General features: G+C 49.1%; 1 protein-coding gene and 1 long non-coding RNA gene across 2 annotated transcripts; one reads left to right on the top strand and one right to left on the bottom strand.

Moving 5' to 3' along the window:
* The first annotated feature begins 1,616 nt into the window (after nt 1–1,616).
* On the top strand, nt 1,617–16,552 carry ENSA (endosulfine alpha). Its single transcript, XM_083591642.1, has 3 exons — nt 1,617–1,932; nt 10,860–10,988; nt 11,566–16,552. Exons 1-3 carry the CDS (start codon nt 1,870–1,872, stop codon nt 11,734–11,736), a joined length of 363 nt encoding a protein of 120 aa, XP_083447768.1. The 5' UTR covers nt 1,617–1,869; the 3' UTR covers nt 11,737–16,552.
* On the bottom strand, nt 16,358–20,707 carry LOC310751996. The gene is made up of 2 exons (XR_014542771.1): nt 20,011–20,707; nt 16,358–19,743 (listed from the first exon to the last, which is right to left on the bottom strand). It is a non-coding gene; the product is annotated as an uncharacterized lncRNA (long non-coding RNA).
* Nucleotides 20,708–22,263: the final 1,556 nt, after the last annotated feature.

The following is a 22,263-nucleotide window of genomic DNA, read 5'->3' as shown; positions in this document are numbered from 1 at the left end:
AGAGGCATCTTGACCTCAGGTTACTTTAACTCATCTGGTCTGTGCATTTAGCCCAGAGGTCATGGTTAAATCTCCTTCTCCTGAGGGGAACATGATCTCTACATGCTCACAGAGGCACCTGGACCTGAGGTTATTAAAACAAACCTGACTTACTCAGAGGACAAGCCCTCTGTACATGCTCAGATCCACTTTGGCCTGACCTCTTTTTATTTTTTAAACCACTAACTCTGCTGCCTGGAAACGAACACTCTGCACGGGCTTAGAGGCACCATTAGTAGTAGTAGTAGTAATAATAATAATAATAATAATAATAACTTATTATTTATACCCCGCCTATCTGGCTGGGTTTCCCCAGCCACTCTGGGCGGCTTCCAACAAAACACTAAAGTACAATAACCTATTAAACATTAAAAGCTTCCCTAAACAGGGCTGCCTTCGGATGTCTTCTAAAAGTCTGGTAGTTATTTTTCTCTTTGACATCTGATGGGAGGGCGTTCCACAGGACAGGTGCCACCACCGAGAAGGCCCTCTGCCTGGTTCCCTGTAACTTGGCTTCTCGCAGTGAGGGAACTGCCAGAAGGCCCTCAGAGCTGGACCTCAGTGTCCGGGCAGAACGATGGGGGTGGAGATGCTCCTTCAGGTATACAGGACCGAGGCCGTTTAGGGCTTTAAAGGTCAGCACCAACACTTTGAATTGTGCTCAGAAACGTACTGGGAGCCAATGCAGATCTCTCAGGACCGGTGTTATGTGGTCTCAGCAGCCGCTCCCGGTCACCAGTCTGGCTGCCGCATTCTGGATTAATTGCAGTTTCCGGGTCACCTTCAAAGGTAGCCCCACGTAGAGCGCATTGCAGTAGTCCAGCGGGAGATAACCAGAGCATGCACCACTCTGGCAAGACAGTTCACGGGCAGGTAGGGTCTCATCCTGCGTACCAGATGGAGCGGCTAGCTAGCCGCCCTGGACACATTTACTTTTAGCACATTTGGTCTGTGCATTTAGCTCGGAGGTCATTGCTAAATCTCCTTCTGAGGGGAACATGATCTCTAGATGTTCACAGAGGCCCCTGGAGTCCTGAGGTTATTCCAACAAACTCGACCTACTCAGAGGACAAGCCCTCTGCACACCCTCAGATCCACTTGGGCCTGAGCTCTATTTTTTAAACCACTAATTCTGCTGCCTGGAAACGAACACTCTGCACGGGCTCAGAGGCACCTTGACCCGATGTAAGGCACTCTGTAAATCCCAAGTAGCATTTGGCCAAGAAGTATTTTATTAACTAGCACTCTGCACACGCACAGAGAGATTTTGTCATGAAAGTAATCCTGTCCTTCAGGGCAGGCGAATAAAAACACTCTGCGCATGCTCAGTCACCTCTTTCCTCAGGCGCCCGTTGGTTTTCCAATCAACTCTTACGATTTGATTGGCTCTCTTGCCAATTGATCCCTCCCGAGGTCATAACCGGCCGCTCCCTCATTGGCCCAACCAGCCCTTCGCTTATTTCTATTGGCTACAAAAGATGCCCGTCTAATTCGAACGTCTCGCCTCCCGCTCGTTTCCCCCCCTCCTTGTTCTTTCGGCAGTCCTGTCACTCGTCGGACAAAGCCGCACCCGATTGGTCGGCTGAGACGCCGCCCGCCGCCTGGGACTCGGCTCCTGATTGGGCCCGAGGTCCGCCGCTCACGTCAGAGCGGGGGATGGGGCGGGGCCAAGCTTTAGAAAGGGGGCGGTGGAGGCGGCGGCCATTTTGGCTCTGCTGTGGAAGAGACGGGAGAGAGCGGCGAAGAGGGCGCCGGAGCAGGAGCGCCGGCCTCGCCTGGCCCCAGCGCCTCACCGTCTCGCCCGCCTGCCTCTAAGCCCAAGGCCCCGTCATGTCTGACACGCTTGGCGGCGGCGGCGACGCCCGTTCTGACGAGACAGGCGAGGAGAAACAGGTGAGGTCGGGGAGGGGGAGCGAGGGAGAGCTCTGTCTCTGGTGTGTGGGTCTGAGTCCTGATTGGTCCGCCGGCTCTCGAAGCTGCTTCCGATTGGTCGCTCCCGAGCGATGCTCGGCGCTCATTGGTTGGCGCCTTCCAGGCAGGTGCCCTTTCCGGTATTGGAGGCCGTTGGAACCATAGAGATTCATTCTGAACTTCCGGCTTTTTTCAGCAACACCCCCCCCCACCCGGATTCTCTCTCATTTTGGCATCTCTGTGGTTAAAAAGCCACTATTTTTAATTATGCATTAAAGAAATGCATAGTTGACATTGTAAAGGGAAGAGGGGATTTGTCCGTTGCTGGGAGCGCGTTGCCGTTAAGTCGACCAAAATGTCACAAAACTGTGCAAGCTTTTGGGTTTCCCAGATCTCTTCGTGAGCGTGCAAGCTTTTGTGAAAGGCAGGACTCTTCCTGCATATGGCTTTCCCGCTGAGGAGTTTTGAGGGGCTTCGCTTGCACGCTATTTTGTAACATTTAGGCTGGCCTTGTTGTTTAGTCATTTAGTCGTGTCCGCCTCTTCGTGACCCCCTGGACCAGAGCACACCAGGCCCTCCTGTCTTCCACTGCCTCCCGCAGTTTGGTCAAACTCATGCTGGTAGCTTCGAGAACACGGTCCCACCATCTCATCCTCCGTCGTCCCCTTCTCCTTGTGCCCTCCATCTTTCCCAACATCAGGGTCTTTTCCAGGGAGTCTTCTCTTCTCATGAGCTCGCCTACTAAAAGTAAATGGGGACGCGGGTGGCCCTGTGGTCTAAACCCCTGAGCCTAGGACTTGCCGATCAGAAGGTCGGTGGTTCAAATCCCCACGGCGGGGTGAGCTCTCATTGCTCAGTCCCTGCTCCTGCCAACCTAGCAGTTCAAAAGCACATCAAAGTGCAAGTAGATAAATAGGTTCTACTCCGGCGGGAAGGTAAACGGCGTTTCCATGCGCTGCTCTGGTTCGCCAGAGTCCTGCTGGCCACATGACCCGGAAGCTGTACGCCGGCTGCCTTGGCCAGTAAAGCGAGATGAGCCCCACAACCCCAGAGTCGGCCACGACTGGACCTAATGGTCAGGAGTCCCTTTACCTTTACTAAAAGTAATGTTCACATGTGAGTAAGGAGCTCAGGAAAACTTTTGATGCCCTGGTTAGCTTGGCATTGCCTTAAATATGCATTCTGACTGATTTTACATTTGAGTGGCAATCTAGTTCCATTTGAAACCGGAAGAACATAAGAGGAGGCTTGCTGGATCAGGCTGAGGACCCATCTAGTCCAGCATCCATTTCATACATTGGTCAACCAGATGCCTGCTACGGGGTACCCCCAAGCAGGGCTTGGGCACAAGAGCAACTCTCTCTCCCCTCCCATGGTTCCCAGCAACTCATCTTCAGAAGCATTGCTGCATCTGAGTGCGAAGGCAGAGCCTAGCCATCATGGCTAGTAGCCACTAATATAGCCTTATTTTCCATAAGTTTCACTAAGGACTGGGATGGTGAGTGACTAGAAGAAATTCCTAGCTCTACATCTTGAAAAACGGGAATTGGTTCAGCTCTTAAAGTAGAGAATCATGGGGTACAGATTCCATGCTCTTGAACTTGGATCATTGAGGGGGGACATATTTGAGCTAGGAACTGGGGAAGGGGAACAACTGTAAAGCTGGTTTTCAACCTTAGATGCTAGGAAACTGTGTGATACCCATTTGCAGACATGCTTTCTGTGAATTTCTGTTCCAACTGGCCAATCTTACTAGGACTGTGTTGCACTGCTACTGCGCCAATGCTGGTGGGTGTGAAATAGAATGGCGAGGCTTGTGGGACCTGTCACTCATCATAGAACAGGAGTGGGAAACATCCCGATATTCTCAGAACACAGCCCCCATCATCCCTGCCAATTGACCATGTTGGCTGCTGGGAGTTGGAGTTCAAAACATCTGGAAGATGTCAGGTTGAGAGAGAGGCTGCCCTACATGCTTTTAAGACTAGGGCCTGGGCAATTCAAATTCCCACTCAGCCTTGAAGCTCACTGAGTGACCTTGGAACAGTCGCTTTCTTTCAGCCTAACTTAGTTCACAGGTCTGTTTAGGATAAAATGGGGAGAGGAGGACCATGTATACACCTTGTACTCCTTGGAGGAAAAAGGTTGGGATAGAAGTACAGTCAATAAATAAATATCTGATGGAGCTCAGATAAAATCAGCCCTTCATATTTCCAGGCAAGATTTCTCTCCTCCCCTTGCTCAAAATAATGTGGTTTCAAAATTAGCAAAGAGAACATAAAGTTACGGGTACGTCAAGAAGTAGGGCCACCATACATCTGGATTTCCCCTGACATTACCGGGATTTCAAAGGCGGAATTGACGTCTGCAGGGAATTTCCTATCGGGAAGGATAATGAGATCAAATCCTTTGTGGTTCCAAGACAGTACATTTTCTGGTATTTTACAATGGATATTTACAAGCAGGAACATGTCAGGAGAAGGGTAACAAAGTTGGCATGGGACTTGGAGATCAAAATCCTATGAGGAAATGTAGAGGTGGAGTGGTTGGCCACGTTTAGCCTGGAGAATGCACCATTGAGAAATGCTACGGTAGTCATTTCCAAGCATTTAAAGGGACAAGTCCGAGAAGATGCAGCAAATTCATTTTCTGTTGCTCCAGGAAGGTAGTATCCCAGCAGGTTCAGAAAGGGGTTTTGGCTGAACAAAGTACTTCCTGGTGGAATGAGCTGTTCGATGGCAGATCAGTTTGCTTCGGACATTGGTAGGCTCTTACTCACTGGTGACTTATTTAGATGCTGGGTGACCATCTATTAGGGCTATTACTGAGGGCTCCTTCCAATACAGCTGCATCATTCAGAGTCCGAGACCACTGATCTGGGATGGCCTGCAATGTCTAATGTGCCTGGCCGTCATCCACCAAGGTCTGTGGCAGAAATCTTTAACTCCCAGCCCTGAGCTGGAGATTGTACCTGGGGGCTTTTGTGAGTCAATCATACACTCTACCCCTAAGCTCTAGGCCCCTCTTTCTGCTTGTCACAGTTGGAGGCAGGGTGCTGGGGCTCAGACAAGCAGCTTGTCTGAGAGTATGCAAAGGAGTCTCTTGACAAAGGTGGAACAAGTCACCCATTTGAACCTGGCCCCTCTCATTTTCAACCGAGGACCCCTTTTCGTCCTTATGTGGTTAATTGGGATTTCTGCCTCCAAAGCCAGTCAGGCAGAGCTGAAGGGTGTGTGTGATCTCCCACCTGATGGGGCACATCAAGCTTGGCTTACTGGTTGCCCCAAATAAACGGCTCAGGACTGGTGTCTCTGCCAAGCTCAGATTGGCATGGGGAAAAGCTTTAGCAGAGCGACAGAATTTTAGGAAGCAAGAATCACCGGTGGGGCATCCAGTTTGGCATCGCCCAGATAAGTGATGTCTGTTGATCTCTGTTGACATGACTTTGCAGGGCTCTGCAGACATAATTAGGTTGGCTTGGGTGAGATCTAGGTTGTGTTGCTGCTTTTTGAAGAAGAACAATATTTATCAAGCTGAGGGTCTTGATCCTGTAAAGGTAAAGGACCCCTGACAGTTAAGTCCAGTCGCGAACGACCCTGGGGTTGCGGCACTCATCTCACTTTACTTGCCAAGGGAGCTGATGTTTGTCCACAGTTTTTCCAGGTCATGTGGCCAGCATGACTAAGCCGCTTCTGGCAAAACCAGAGCAGCACACGGAAACGCCATATGCCTTCCCGCCAGAGTGGTACTTATTTATCTACTTGCACTTTTTGGGGTGCTTTCAAACTGCTAGTTGGCAGGAGCTGGGACAGAGCAACGGGAGCTCACCCTGTTGCAGGGATTTGAACCGCCGACCTTCCATTCGGCAAGCCCTAGGCTCAGTGGTTTAGACCACATCGCCACCCTTGTCCCCTTGATCCTGTACCTTCCTCTTAATTGTAATGGGATTTTTGAGTTCGTGGAGAAGCTTGAAAAAGTCCCAAGTTCTTCTCCTGAAGACATCCTGCAAGGCAGTGGAGGTTTAGGATCAGAGTTTTCCTTCTAGATGGACTCCCTCCCCAGGCTGATGAGCCACACCTGCCCCTCACTTCCCTCTACAGCACGAGCAGAAACTGGCTTCTTGACATTCGGACCCACTATTGATCTTGCCGGCTAAGTCTTTCAGAGCCTGTATTCACATGCAGGGGAAGTCACTAACTCACAGGATTTGAGACCCATCAACTATCCTCACCTTACCTGGTTTAGCTGGGCAGTTGAAGTTGCTTCCTGGGGTGTGGCCTCTGTCACATGCCGACAGCTTCTTGGAGCCATAGGTGAGCTGAGTGCAGGGTGGGGACCGCCAAAGATGAACAACCTACCCCAGAAGGAACATGTGTCCCCCAGCCAGAGGTACCGCCCCTGCCCTAGCACAACTGTTCTTGTACTGTCTTTTACATTATTGTTATTACAGTGGACGCTCAGGTTGCGAACGTGATCTGTGTGGGATGTGCGTTTGCAACGTGTGGGTTGCGATTCGGCGCTTCTGTGCATGTGCAAAGCTCAATTTAGCGCTTCTGCGCATGTGCCACTGTCGAAACCCAGAAGTAACCCGTTTCGGTACTTCCGGGTTTTGGCAGTCCGCAACCCGAAAAAAACGCAACCTGAAGCGGACGCAACATGAGGTATGACTGTACTACTGTATTAATTTATTTTTCTATTTACACAATAACATCATTACCAACTCTCCCTGAAGTACAGAGACAGCGTTAAAGAAAAGTGCATTGGAAACAGGACTTGGATTGATGCTGTGTTCTTATATTCTTTTTTTAAAAAAGAACCTTTTGTCAGCTTAAATCTGAGTCACAGAAGCTGCAATCCAAAGAGCAGAATTAGCTGCAGATTTATTTATAATGCATCTATACTAGCCGCTAGACCCAGTTCAAAAGTGGGAGAGGCAGCAGCCCTGCCCTGGAGGCTTAGTACTGAATGCTGCGCTGACGCACATCGCCCCCCCCCACCCTGAGCGGAGGATCGCTTGCTGCGCTGACATAACAGTACCAAAAGCCATTCTCGCTCATCCCACATAATTCCTCCACACAAGTATTATTTTCGCCCCTTGTTTTGCCTTTCCTGTGTCATCCACTTTCCTGAGTCATCCACTTATTGTGAACGCTGCCCACAGATTCTGCTCTTAGCTACCGCCTGGCAATTTAACCATTCAAGCGTTCTGTCTTTCCCAGAGACGGAGTGTTTGCTTCCTCCTAATGCACAAGATAAAGAGGCTTTTTTAAAATAATAATAAAAAAGATAGTACAGAGCATTCATAGAATCATAAAACTGTAGAGTTGGAAGCGGCCCCCACGTGCAAGAATTATAATTAATAATCCCTGATGGGTGGTCATCCAGCCTCTGCTTAAAAACCTCCAATGAGGGTAAGCTTTTCATCTTCCCAGGCAGTCCACTCCGCTGTCAAGCAGCTCTGTCAGAAAGTTATTCCTGCAGAGAGATTTCATGATGGGCTTTAAAAAAACAAAATAGCTGTGAAGGCCCGTCACCATTGGCTGAAATGCTGTGATGTCATGGAGTGCATCTGTCAGGCACAGGATATTGACAGGCCATGAAGAGAGCGAAATGTGATTTTGCTGCGGGCAGGCACAGTGGAGAAATAGGAGTTCCTTAAAAGCTAGGAGGAACAAAGTAAATAAAGGTGGGCAGCTGTGGACTTGAGAGAAGGAAGGTTAAGTAAGGCAGGTGCCTGAGGAAAAGAGTGAGAGCAAGGCATGTAAAGGTGGGGTGGAGGAAGAACTGAACCCAGGCCCGGGAGGGCCTGTTGGCGGGAAGCTGTATAAACAGGGAAAGGGGTGTGTTGAATTTACATATGGATGAGTCTTGAGGGATAGGCCTCTTGGCTGTGAGTTCTCTTGTTCGAACATTAAAATGATGAACTAAAACCTTGCCAACAAAGGTCCGTATAGTTAGAGCTCTGGTTTTCCCAGTCGTGATGTATGGAAGTGAGAGCTGGACCATAAAGAAGGCTGATCGCTGAAGAATGGATGCTTTTGAATTCTGGTGCTGGAGGAGACTCTGGACAGTCCCATGGACTGCAAGAAGATCCAGCCTCTCCATTCAGAAGGAAACCAGCCCTGAGTGCTCCCTGGAAGGACAGATCCTGAAGCTGAGGCTCCAAGACTTTGGCCACCTCATGAGAAGAGAAGACTCCCTGGAAAAGACCCTGATGCTGGGAAAGATGGAGGGCGCAAGGAGAAGGGGACGACAGAGGACAAGATGGTTGGACAGTGTTCTCGAAGCTAACATGAGTTTGACCAAACTGCGGGAGGCAGTGGAAGACAAGAGTGCCTGGCGTGCTCTGGTCCAGGGGGGTCAAGAAGAGTCGGACACGACTAAACGACTAAACAACAACAAAGCACCACAAAAGCAGGACTTCTGACCCTGCCTGCTCAGTGAGGGTTTAATGGCCGGTGATGGGATCTGAACTCTGACCCAGTGCTCCTTCCAGTGATCTCTGCTAGGAAGTGTGTGTCAGGAGAGCCTGAGGTGGCCTTCCAAAGTTTTGCTGAGCTCTGACATTCAAGTGCGGTTTTCCAACTTGGTGGCAGAGGCCCTTGAGCTGAGCTCAGCAGCTTCCAGCACCGGGTGTGGAGGCTCCGAGCAAAGAGAGAAAGGAACTCTGCCTGCAGACTTCTTGCCATGGGGATGAGCAAGATAATGACTGGGATGAAAGCATGGGACCTCTCAGAAATGCTTCTTAAGCAGTAAATAATAAGTGAGCACCTTAAGGACTAGAAACTTGGGTTGATTTGTTTTATAACAGGTTCTTCCTTCAAAAAACCACACGCCTGGCCTTGTTGTGTTGCAGTGATGTAATATCCGTTGCCAAGGTTTGTGGCGCCCACCTCCCTTGCATCAGTTGTTCGGGAGGTCGGTCTAGAATCATAGAATTGTAGAGTTGGAAGGGACCAAAGGTCATCTAGTCCAACCCCCTGCAGTGCAGGAATCTCAGCTAAAGCATCCATGACAGGTGGCCATTCAATCTCTGCTTAAAAACCTCCAAGGAAGATCTAGATGTGCCTCTCCCAGTTCTGCGTTTCAGTGGTTGTGGAAGGTGTGGGGGGCCCTCATCTCACACCTTCTGGCCCAAATCTATGGGAAAGTTGATATTTAGCCGCACTACGATTCCCAGCTTGCCTCACACATCTCTAGCATAGTAGTTAAGGCTGGCTTCTTTCCAAGCGGAACGGCTTCTAGCCTGCTGGCAGAGAAACCTGGGTCTCCCCGACTCCTCCTTGGTTTACAGACCTGGCTTGTACCGTCTCCTCCTCGGGTCAATAAGAGAGCTGGGGTGTAACTTCTCTTTTTTCCTTCTAGACTGTGCAGTTGTGATTTATTTCCATCCCAAAGCCTCCTGACAGGTAGCAGCAGATTTCCCAAAAGTGTTCCCTCCCTTCCCGCCCCCCACTCCCAATTAAAACTGAGGCGCAGTGGCGTGTATTTTCCTAAAGATGTTAGAACGAGCTGGGTTTACGGGACAAGGGCAGTGCATTCGGGAGCATGGCTGCCCTCTGGCACATGCTGGTCTGAAAATAGTCGGATGTTCCAGATGGTGCTCGTGACTCAACAAAGGGCATCCTGGCCTGGAGGTTTATAATGGAACAGGGACTCAGCAGAAGTCAATAAAGGCTGAACCTACCTCTCTCCCCATCTCTCTTTCGTGCTTGCTCATATCTGCACACACACACACACACACACGCAGTCTCTCTCTCTCTCTCTCTCTCTCTCTCTCTTCCTTTAATGGAGCAAAGCAAAAACTAGCATTGCCCCTATATTACTCCTTTATATCCTGGCATTGTTACTGTCAATCAGATTTCTTACCTGCATGAGGTCCTAGGTTGAGTTGTAACCATTTAAAAATATATTATAACAATTAAAATTAATGTATGCCCAACTTTCCTCGAAAGGAGGTCAGGGTTACATACATCTTTATTTTGACAATTTAGATACCACTTGGATTAAACACAAAACTCGCAGCACAGATTAAAACACCTTAGCTAAACCACAAATACTGTTGTTGCTATTGTAGTAAATACTGTTGTTGCTATTGTAGTAATAACAGTAAGGGTGTTTTATATATGCTGTTGTGTTGTGTTTTGTTTTGTTATGTCATTGTGAAATCGTTTTTGCACTGTTTGGTTTTTGAAATGCATTCATTTTCTTGTGGTAAGCCACTGTGAGCGTGACTTTTTGTTTGTATGAGAAATAAAATGAATGAATGAAGGAGGTGAGGGTTAATTTAACTTAACTCAGAGGATGAAAATCTCAGCAATTTAGAAGGTCCACCTTTTTCCTCGCAATGACCCTGTTCGCTAGGTTAGGCTGAAAGGGCGTGACTGACACCAAGGTGAACATTAAGGCAGGGCAAGGATCTGGAACAAGCTCTATATAAGCCCCCGGGCCCTGCTCTCCTGCTGCAACTGGTCCCAGGATGATTCCTATATTTGGCAAGCGTTGGGGGGCACCCATCTTTTGGGCCAGCTGGACTCCCAAATCAAATGTAACTGCTCTGAGAAATGATTCGGCATTGAGACAAGGGGAGTTGTGCATCTTTATGCAAATAATCAGCAGGAGAAACATGCATTCTCTTCCCCGTCTGCAAGAGAAGCTGGTTTGCCGATTGGAAACGTCTGCTCTTCCCAGCGCACACCTCTCCTTGCCCAAGCAAATAGCCCCCTCCCCTTGTTCACCTTTCACAGGCACAGATGTGAAGGGTGGTTCGCCCCAACCTGGAGTCCCCACTTCAAAAGCGCACTTTTTGCTTTTCAGGGAAGCGCTGCTCACAGTCAGAGAGGAGCCAAAGCAGTTCTGTTTGCTCAAACGGCTGGGTTTCATTGCTTGCGGGTTTTTCTTTCTTTCAGGACTCACAGGAGAAGGAAGCGGTCATCCCCGAGAGAGCGGAGGAGGCAAAACTCAAAGCCAAATACCCCAGTTTAGGACTCCAGAAACCCGGCGGCTCCGACTTCCTAATGAAAAGACTCCAGAAGGGGGTATGTGTGCCGAGAGGGAGAGAGTTCAGTTCTGACAGCTTACAGCACGGCTGCAAAGGGCTAGAGCAGGGGCAGTGGAGAATATTAATAATAACAATAGCGATAAAAGATCAAACATTAAAAGCTTCCCTAAACAGGGCTGCCTTCAGATGTCTTCTGAAAGTCTGATAGTTGTTTATCTCTTTGACATCTGACGGGAGGGCTTTCCACAGGGTGTGCGCCACCACTTAGAAGGCCTTCTGCCTGGTTCCCTGTAGCTTTGCTTCTCGCAATGAGGGAACTGCCAGAAGGCCCTCGGAGCTGGACCTCAGTGGGCTGAACGATGGGGGTGGAGATGCTCCTTCAGGTATACTGGGCTGAGGCCGTTTAGGGCTTTAAAGGTCAGCACCAGAACTTTGAATTGTGCTCGGAAACGTACTGGGAGCCAACGTAGGTCTTTCAGTACCGTGTTATATGGTCTCGGCCGCTCCCAGTCACTAGTCTAGCTGCCGCATTCTGGATTAGTTATAGTTTCTGGGTCACCTTCAAAGGTAGCCCCAGATTCTAAACATACACATTTGTCTCTCCCGCTTTTCAGCAAAAGTACTTCGACTCCGGGGATTACAACATGGCGAAGGCCAAGATCAAGAACAAGCAGCTGCCAACCGCAGGGACCGACAAGAACTTGGTGACGGGAGACCACATCCCGACGCCGCAAGATCTCCCGCAGAGGAAATCCTCCCTCGTGACCAGCAAGCTGGCAGGGTAACCTGCGCTCCTCCGCCTCCCGATGAGTTTTCTTCTTTTTTTTTCCTTTTGGGGTTTTTTTGATTTATTTTTATTATGTATATTTTTTTTTGGTCAGATGGATTGAACTTTGCTGTATCATAAGGCTGGGATAATGCAGGACTCGTTTTAGCCGTCGGAAATATTTATACAAATCCCAAACCAGGAGCCTGGCACGTGGACGTGGTTTATTCTTTGCAGTTCTGATCTGATATCCTTTCCTCCCCGCCCTCCTTTCTCTTGATGGGCACTGAAAACAGGTTCTTAAATTTCGCTCACCCGCCAGGATGAGTTAAGAACCTCACTTTCAAGTGGGGTGGAGGGGGGTCCTGCCGGGCCAAAGCCAGATTTTTCTATGCTGCTGTTGCTTGTTCCTGCGATGCTGCGGAAGGCCAGTGGAATAGCACCAGCCCCACCTGTGAGTATCCCCCTGCTGTGAACTCTGAAAGCGAGATCCGGAACTGCCGGTGGCGTCGGAGAAAGCCTCAGAGCAGGATCATAATTAAGAATAACACTAAGCGTTTTTATATAACATGCCCAGGTGCATACAGCCATTGTAGTCCAGGATGCTTGCCCCCCCGTGGCAGGTGGTGAGCCAGGGCCTTGCGGCCGAGAGAGACAAGCTATTTACAGGGGTGAGATTAGAACTGGGGGCTGCTTGAGACACGGCACAGTTTCTTGAGCCTCATCGCTCTGCCAGCTGTCATAAGAGGAACCCTGCTGGTTTTTAGACCAAGGATTCAGCCAGTTCCGCATGTTGTTTCCCTCTGGGGTCTAAAGCATCATGGCTCCGGTGTTCTGAGCCCAACACCTGGCACGTCCGAGGGTGCCATTCAGCATCCCTCCTAGCAGGGGCTGATGGGAATTGTAGTCCAAGACATCTAGAGAGGGCTCTAGGTTGGGGAAGGGCTGGTTCCAACAGGATTTTTTGTTTCATTTCAATATATTCTAAGCTAAGATGGCAAAAGCTTGATGGGCTTTGGTCCATGACCTTGTGGGTGAGCTAGGGTTTTGGTGGACGCTGTGTCTCTTTGGCAAACTGAGGAGGGGCAGGAGGCAGGCATCTTTGCACGGAGCTCCACCTCCCGCCCCAAAGGCTGCCTGAGCCGACTTTTGGCCCAATGTGGCTCTTAAGGGGTAGACGGTCCGTTCTCAACTTACAGAGGATCCGGGGTGTCGTGTTCATTTCAAAGCAAGAGTTTTGAAAAGCGTTTTCGTCAGACCAACTTTAGGCAGGTGTAAAGAATGTGGAGTTTTAAGTTTCACACGGCTCTTCAGCAAACAGGCAGGCCGCCACTGTCGCACCGGTCGGCATCTAGCTTTTCCTCGAGGGCCCTTTGACAGAGTGGCCGCGGGTGGCTCAAAGTCCCAGCACCCCACTCCCCAAATGGCTGTGTTTCCCCTCGTGGATTTTTTAAAAGCCACAACATGAAATTCTGTGCCAATGGAAGCAGAGCGTCGGTTATCTGGATCAGTCGAGGAAACTGTAGGGGCCACAGAGATGTTTGCTGCTTCTCAGTCCTGATTATTGGGAAGGAGAGATCTCAGCCGATCCGACAGTGCTCGGCTTCTGACATTGCAGCAAAATATATTGCCCTTGTCCTTTTGAGGCTTAAGGACTAGGGCCTTGGCTTAGTTTGTAAAGGGGTGCTGAAATCCTTGACCTACAGAGTTTCCCTCTCTATCGCTGCCCTCTACCAAACTGCAAGGTATTCTGTTCACGGGGTGTGATGCTGCCTTGTTTGGAAGTGACCTTGATTCCAATGTTGTTCTTGACAACTTTTAACTCCCCCCCCCAAAAAAAAAAAGCATTTAGAAAATGGACACAAATTCATCCCCAATGCAGTCGGTGAGCATAATAAAATAACTTTTATGCCTAAGGAAAGCAGGTCGGATTTCTATTTGAGAAAAGAGAATTGGTAAGAGAATCATGATCACTATAATGGAAATCTTTTAGCTTTGAATTCAAGCATCTGGGTCTCGGGTGACAAATTTGAGGGTTTTATTTGGCAGTGGCCATTTGGTTCCACAGACATCCATATACCTCGATGCTCAGCTCTGTTTGAACCTCCCAGGGTCTCGTTGTGTGAAAAACCTTTTCCTTAAAAAATATTGAGCTGAGTTCTGCCACCCAGCACCTCCAATCCCTTGACTCCCCCCCAAAAAAAAATTAATTGGATTTTCAAATTAACAAAATTCAGTGCCTTAAGTGGGATGAGCTACGGCCAAGTTAGCTTGACCTTAAGAGTTGGCTCAGCTTCTGGCGGACTTCGAAATGAAATCTCTCATCCTTTAGTTGATTTCCCACTGTCACCCACACTAAATCTCTGGTTCTCCACCCCCTCAACAAATTAGGATTTTATTGCCTCTTTGTGTTCAGGACATCCTTTGCCAAATAGGCCTTCCTGATGCGTCAAGACTACAAAGCCCATCAGCCCCAGCCAGCGCAGCCTCATGGGAGTTGTAGTCCAAAATAGCCAGAGGGCAGCAGGTTGAGGACAGCTGGGTCAGGGAAACCAATCCTGTAGCAAGGAGCAAGTTTTTCCCGATGGCTGTCCTTGAGGCTTCTGGAATAATACTGCACACAGTAACTGGCAGAGCTGAACTTCTCCTCTAAAAGAAAAAGCACAAAAGATTAATTTGCTGCTGCTGAAAAGATTTAAAAACAAAATCTAGCATATTGCCTCTCCCCCACCCATCCGTGTGGGTCCTCACAGCCTACAACAGAGTTTGTAATAATTAATTTGGCTCCATTTGTTACAGGGCTGTGAGGGCGAATGAGAAAGTAAAAAATGGCAGCAGGGGGAACCTCGGTCCTAGCTACTGTCCTGGGCTTTGCCTTTCGATGACACCCGAGAAAGTTCTCTGCAGTTTCCATAGAATGAGACCCCCACCTGTTAAATGTTCTGCCTTCTTGAGTTGACAGCTCTTTGGTGGGGCAGTGCTGCAAGAAAAACGCAGCAGAGTGTTTTTGTGAAGCCTCTTCCCCCTGTGACCTCTGGCAATCTTGTCCCGCCTCATCTCTTGGCTTGAGGGATTTCACCAAGCATTCCTTGCTAGTAATGCTGATCCTGTGGTCTTAGAAGGCTAGAAACTTCGGGAAAGCTGGAAGTCCCCGGAAGCCCTGCTCTGCTGCCAACGCCTGAAATCCACGCTGCTCTGCATGTTTGAGCTGCCTGGTCCTCTGCTTCACCACCGAACTGGCGCCGAGATCCCAGAACCTCTGCAAGCCTGCATTTAAAAACATTTGTTTACCATGGTGCATCTCCTGGAGAAAACACATCCCACTACCCTTTCTCTGCTCCCAGGAGTTTTCTCCCTGCACTTCAGACACAGGAATGTGCCACTCCCATCTTTTGTCGTCCTCTGCCTCTGTCATTCTGGGCTGAGAAGAGAATTTGGGGCCGTCAGATGGGTTGGAGTACAGACAATGGGAGCAAAGGGCAATGTAAAAATTAAGATGGATGGCTTCACATATTATTATTTTTAAAAATTGAGCAGTGACCATCCGAGTGTCTCTCTGTCTTGTGTCTTTTCAAGAGGAGCTGGCAGGCCAAGGTGGCAGAGACTGGGCAAAATATCTGACGAATGATCTGACCGGTTGGACCTCCGACTTCCTCTCACTGTCTTGCCAGTTGATGCTTCAGGGGTTACAGGCCCAGCGGGGAAAACAAAGCCCACCTTGATTTGAGGGTAGTCGACACCAGCTCAAAATTGTCACAGTTGTCAGATGAGTGCAGAAAAAGGTGCCATCGGCAAGGCTTCGTTGGCTAGAAAGCCTGTGGGGTGTGCCTACCTTGGCACAAGCTGGTCAGTGAGGACGGAGGACTCTCAGGAGTGAGCTAGGCTCGTTTCCTCCGTGTTCAGGTATCTGTGTAGCCACTGTCCCTTCCTTTCTGCTGCCCACTATGCCCACTCCCTGGGTGGGACTGAAACGGCAGGGCGTTTTAGAGCGGGTTGCGTTTGGCGGTTGGCTGTACTTGGAGGCAGGTTCTTGTTTCCTTCCCTTCTGCCCTTTCAAATGACTTCTCCCCTCAAAGTTCGCTTCCGTTTCTCCCAGATGAACTACCGTACGGCAGGGGTGACGTAACACCCTCTTTTGGGGCTCGAGGGCCATTTGAGAGCCATCGGGGGGCTGCAGGCCAGTGGCGATGGAAGGGCGTGTGGCCAGTACACACCCCAGAGCATCCTTGCAAACGGGCAGCGGTGGTAAATTGAGCTGGGGGCTGGGCTGTCCAAATCTGGCTCTTGGGCCATCTCTGGCCTGCAGGCTAACAGTTCACAACATGGATATATTTCTAGCCTCCGGTTCCTATACTTCCCCTCCCCCCGCCTCCCAGCCATACTGTAAATAGATGTGAATCATATATATATAAATATATATATACATACATATATATATATAATTTTTTTACATCATCTTCATCTCTATCTTCTGGTGTTTGCTTTTTTTCTAAAAAAATAAAAATAAAAATAGTCAAAAAGACGCATTCTAAAAAACATGCAAAAAGCGCACCACCCCATATCTGTCGCACATCACTGGCCCGCCTGTCAGCCGTTCCACTGAGGCCTCTGGTGCAGCCAAGATTTTGGAGTTTTGAAGCTGCTGCTTCTTGTAGCGGTGGGGGAGGTGATGGGGAGGGGGGTGTTGGCACCCTCCTTTCGTCCGGGTCCTGTTGGGCAATTGCAGATGACTGTGTTGTTGTTGTTGATGATGTAGAAAGAGGAAGGAAGGGAGAGGTGGGTGCGAAAGAGAATTAAAGAGAAAATGTGTGGAAATAAAGTAACCCTTGTCTCGACCCATAGGTTTGAAGTTTGTGCTCTCTTAAAAGTACCTAAAAAGTACTTTGAAATGCCGTCCGGCTCGTGTCGACGTGGACTTTTTGATTCCTGGTTCTCTCCTGCGATGGCTGCAGCATTTGCTTCCATGGCATCCCAAACTTCGTTCTGTTAAGTTACTTAGGTTTCCCTGCTCACAGTTTTAGGCAGCTAAGTTTCCAGCAGAGAGTCGCTCTGGTCCCTACCTGGAGATTGAACTGGGACGTTCTGCTTTGTCCCTGAGCCACAGCTCTTCCTTTAAAGGGGGAGTATTTCTTTATTTGGGACGCGGGTGGCGCTGTGGGTTAAACCACTGAGCCTGGGACTTGCCGATCAGAAGGTCGGCGGTTCGAATCCCGCAACGGGGTGAGCTCCTGTTGCTCGGTCCCAGCTCCTGCCAACCTAGCAGTTCAAAAGCACATCAAAGTGCAAGTAGATAAATAGGTACCACTCCGGCGGGAAGGTAAACGGCGTTTCTGTGCGCTGCTCTGGTTTGCCAGAAGTGGCTTAGTCATGCTGGCCACATGACCCGGAAGCTGTACACCGGCTCCCTCGGCCAATAAAGCGAGATGAGCGCCGCAACCCCAGAGTCGGTCACGACTGGACCTAATGGTCAGGGGTCCCTTTACCTTTACCTTTTTATTTCCTTTTTTAATTTCTGCACCACCCTTTCTTCGAAGATCACAGGGCAGTTAAAAATTAAAACGCTAGTCCTTGTGGTTCTGAAGAAAGCTGTTGACTTAAGACAGGAACACTGGAAGCAGTTGCAGGTTGCAATTGCAATGGATTAGTTATCAGCTCCCTTCTACTGAGTTGGGGGCATTGGTCCATCTAAGCTGGTCTACACTGACTGGCAGCAGTGGCTTTCCAGGGTTTTGGCAGGCGGTCTCTCCCAGCCCTATCGGGAGGACGTAAGAAGGATCTAAGAAACCTTGGTGGATCAGGCCAAAGGGGACTTGCCCTGTTCTCACCAAAGCCCTTAAGAACCTAGGGATTTAGGTAGACTGCCTCTGGACCTGGAGGTTCCATATGTACACCAGAAGAGCCCCATAGCTGGATCAGGCCAAAGCTAAGGACACACACACTCCAGCCACTCCTAAAGTATGGATAGTCTGCCCTGTTGCTGGATTATATTCTAAACCGACCAAATCTTTTTTAAAAATATCCTAAACGACTACAAATGTAGTCCCTTGTGACATGCCAGTAATAATCGGGCCAACCGTCCGAAGGCCCCTTTCCCCACCAAAATACTGGTTTAAAAATAAGATCCGATAGAACGTCAGAAGGGAGGGCCGTTGCAGTTCTCCTTCTGGTCGGCAGAGGCTGAAAGAGACTTTCGGATGAAGCCGGTTAAATGCGAATCGCTCCCAAATAAGGGAAGGAGAGGCCAGAGTTTTGCCTTGCATTTTCAAAGGTTTAGGTCATTCGCCTCCGGGAAGTGTGGGAAGAAATGATCAGCAACTGGGGGCAGGGGGGTTTAAGGCCAGCAAACCATGGGAACCAACTCCTTAGAATTTCCTGTTTATTTGCAATTTGAGGAGAAGCCCCAGTTTGGAAGCATCTTCAGACTTCTTCCAAGTCTGCCTTCTCCCCCTGCCGAAACAAATACACCCCATCAGGCTCTTCACCCTGAAATAAATAAATCAGGATCTCTTTCGTTGGCCTGTTTTGCTGATGGTACAACGGAGAGTCATCGAAGACCAACTGTTGCTTCTAGAACTGAAGTGGGAAACCTCAGACTGAGTGTGGCTCTCCAGGCTCTTCTGTTTGGCCCCTGGACACCCCCTCAATAGCCCTGCTTTGCACCCTCCTGGAGTGCTTTTGGCCTGGTCAGGATGCATCCCTGAACTCCAACCGTGGTTGGAAAAGGGGATATGTGAGTGGCTGTAGAAACCTGCCTAGTCTACACAGTTTATGTTCACAGTTGTTGCTCCACTCACTTTTCCCTCTGGCCCTGCCCACCACTGGCACGCGGCCCCTAAAAAACTTCCCAGAGGGAAATGTGGCCCTCGAGGTGAAAAAGGTCCCCAGTCCTGATCTGGAAGTTGGAGGAAACCTATGCAGTTTTTGGCTTGATATTTGTTCCTATCTCCAATGGTCTGGACTTCTAGCAGTCAGCGTGACTGGGCCGGACGAGCAACCCTCCTTCGTCTGTGTTTAAAAATAAACCTCTCCTGTTTGCTTTCAAAGATATAATCACTGTTTTCTTTTTCCCCAGGTGCATACCTGCACCCTGTGATTAACTTGGGAGTGTGTCACGCAAGGGATAACATCACTTGCCTGGTGCAAAAGGGGGAGACTGCAGCGGGGAGGGAGGAAAGGTTTGCTGGTAAAGTTTTGGATCTGGACCACAACAGACCCCTTCAAAAAGGATCAGTCTTCAGCCAACGGGCCAGAGCTTACTACAGGGCTGCAGGTCTGATTTCAGGAGGGTTGCAAAAACGGCACTATCAACGCTGCAAAAATAAAGTAGACCGAACGCTGGGCGGGTTGGAAAAAAATTGTACCACCCAACGTTCCGATTTATTTATTTTTTATTTCAGTATTTATAAACTCTGCTTTAATATAAATGTATTGCCAAATGAGAAGCACAGTTAAAAATGGCAAGCCTCAAAAAGAGCTGGCTGGCAAAGCGATCTCTGTGATAATAACCCTTGCACTCTGGCCTGCTATCTAAAAGACATAGCACAAAAGGAAAAAGTGATGGGGAAATAGGAAGGGAGAGCAAAGCAAAATTGGGCACCGGTTCTTCACTGCAAGGGTCTTGTGACAACCGGCTGGAGTGGAACAAGCTTGAAGGAGAGGAAAAAGCTGGAACTTGCTGATCTCTCCGCTGAGCCGATAAGGAAGCCCCGCGGTTCCTTCTCTCTCCTCCTGTCGCCTGATGGAATGGCTGCTTCTAGGCCGGCCAGTGAAAGCGGAGCCTGATGGAAACAATCGAAAGTAAATTACATTTTTGTTGAGCCCCGGATGCGGAGACACGTTTGAATTTGGCTTGGGGTAGCAAAGTGTGTGTCCCCAAATTCCCAAGCTGCCACTTGTAGTTTCCATTCAGTATCTTCGTGCTGTGAAACGAAACAACAACCAAAGTCCCATGTGATTTCTCAAGCAGAAACTGGTCCAGGGAAACAGACGAAAGTGCTCTTCTTCGATTCAACATTCTTCTTTGGTTCTTCTGGCATGATGCAGTTAAGTAGGGGCTGCCAACCTTTCCTCCTGTTTTGCCCTTCGCCCACATCGGACCAGCTCCCAGCTCCTTTACACCTCACCCATCCCTCTTCGCCAAGCCACCCACAGCTCACCCAAGCCCCTCCCACCATCCCAAGCTCCACCCCTTTTAAAGGGGGAGGAGCTTCACACAGCAGCTTGCTAAACCGCTGTGTATAGTGCCTCCGCCCTGCGTTCAACAGCTTGCCTGCAGAGGGTGACAACAACTTACATTTTTATGAATACAGGAAGGAATTTCCGTCTTGCTCTTCCTCTCAAAGTTGACCCGGGAGGTAAAGCTGGTAAAACAATACATTTAAAAAATAAAAGTTTGAAACATTAACGCCATCAAAAAAACATTTAAAAACTGTGACCTTCACAGCTAATAATTCCAACGTTGCCATCAGAAAGCCTGAAGTGAGCAGGAATGTTTTTATGTTATTCCTGAAAGTCAGTAAAGAGGGAGGGTGTTCTGCAAGGAGGGAGCAGCCACCGAAAAGGTCCTGCCACGTGGCTTTCTTTGGGCTGCCTCAGGTTGCAGAGGAATTCCACTCGGGGCTTGAAAAATTCACCCTAAAAACGGCGTATGTCAATTTCCGCCTGTGAGGGTTAAATTTGTGGTGAAAGTGTTTATTTGAATGACGTCGCTCTTCCGCCACAGAACCCTCACAAAGCTGCTTACAGCAAAATTAGTTGCTGGGTGTTTTTATAGCCATTGTGTCATGAAAACAAGAATTTTAAAATGGTTTGGTTAATCCTAATATAGCTCTACCAAAACAAGCAGCACAGTCAAAATGTACCCAAATCGACCCGGAAAGCCCCGTGAGTCAGGTTTCGTCAGATTTTGAATAATTCCAGCGCAGTCTCCGAAGGAGGAAACTCAGAAGCTGTCACCGTAGGTGAGGGAAAACGAGAATAGAGGCAGAACATGGACACGGGTGGCGCTGTGGGTTAAACCACAGAGCCTAGGACTTGCCCATCAGAAGGTCGGCGGTTCGAATCCCCGCGATGGGGTGAGCTCCCGTTGCTTGGTCCCTGCTCCTGCCCACCTAGCAGTTCGAAACCACGTCAAAGTGCAAGTAGATAAATAGGTACCGCTCCGGCGGGAAGGTAAACGGCGTTTCCGTGTGCTGCTCTGGTTTGCCAGAAGCGGCTTAGTCCTGCTGGCCACATGACCTGGAAGCTGTACGCCGGCTCCCTCAGCCAGTAAAGCGAGATGAGCGCCGCAACCCCAGAGTCGTCCATGACTGGACCTAATGGTCCTTTTACCCTTTTTATGGCCAGTCAGATGGGTGGGGTATTATTATTATTATTAGCTCCTAGCCTTTGATAGCCGCCTCCTCCTCCATGATTCTGTCTAATCTGCTCCATGCTGAGAATCATGAGGCCCAGAGTATTTTTAAGGGACGGCATTCTCCACACAGAAGCTCCCACCTTCAGTATCTGGCCTTTCCAGTTAGGGCCAAGGGAGACTGCAATGTGAAACCTTGGCAAGATGCTGCCAGCCAGTGTACACACCACTGAGTCAGTTGCACCAAGGGTCTGGCTCAGTAAAAGGCAGCTTCCTGGGTTCCTCTTGGAACCAGCCCTTTATATCAGAGCCATGGGGATGTGGGCATTTGCTTTTGTTTTAGTGGAAGGGCCCTAACTTGGAGCAAAGCATAGAGTTTGCCTGCAGAAAGTCCCTGTTTCAGTCCCCACTGGCATTTCTTGGTAGGGCTGAGAGAGGCTCCCTGCTTGAAACCCCCAGAGAGCTGCTGCCAGCCAGTGCAGGCAGTACTGAGCCAGATGGAGCAATGGTAAAGCCAGCTTCCTCTGTTCTGTGAATCGCGCCGTCTGTTTCTACCACAATATCAGTTCTCGGGAGCCTTCGAATTCTGAAAGATTCCGCTTTTGGCATTGGGAGGCAGCCAGGGGGCAGGAAAGGCGCTGGCTGCAAGTTCCCTCTTTATTGTCCCAGGAAAAGGAAACTTATTTCTCTGATCTGCTGACTCCTAATCCCAAAATAACTTGATTGCAATGCATTGTCCAACGTCAGGCGCTTTTGACTCCAGGCTCTTGTCCATAAATCACAGCGCAAAAAGCAACACTTGAGTCAACTCTCAGGTTAAACAGAAAAATAACATTATTATTATTATTATTATTATTATTATTATTATTATTATTAAGGTTTTTATTATTAAGATTTTCATAACTAACTTTCTATAGTCATCCCTTTTATATACAGTGGTACCCCGGGTTACATACGCTTCAGGTTACACACTCCGCTAGCCCAGAAATAGTGCTTCAGGTTAAGAACTTTGCTTCAGGATAAGAACTGAAATTGGGTCCCGGTGGCGCGGCGGCAGCAGGAGGCCCCATTAGCTAAAGTGGTGCTTCAGGTTAAGAACAGTTTCAGGTTAAGAACGGACCTCTGGAACGAATTAGGTACTTAACCCGAGGTACCACTGTACTGCATAAAGTAAAGGTAAAGGGACCCCTGACC

Source organism: Podarcis filfolensis (assembly GCF_964270895.1).
Source record: "Podarcis filfolensis genome assembly, chromosome: 16".
NCBI lineage: Eukaryota > Metazoa > Chordata > Lepidosauria > Squamata > Lacertidae > Podarcis > Podarcis filfolensis.
Note: the sequence above shows the minus strand (reverse complement) of the source record. Positions and strands in the feature narration are given on the sequence as shown.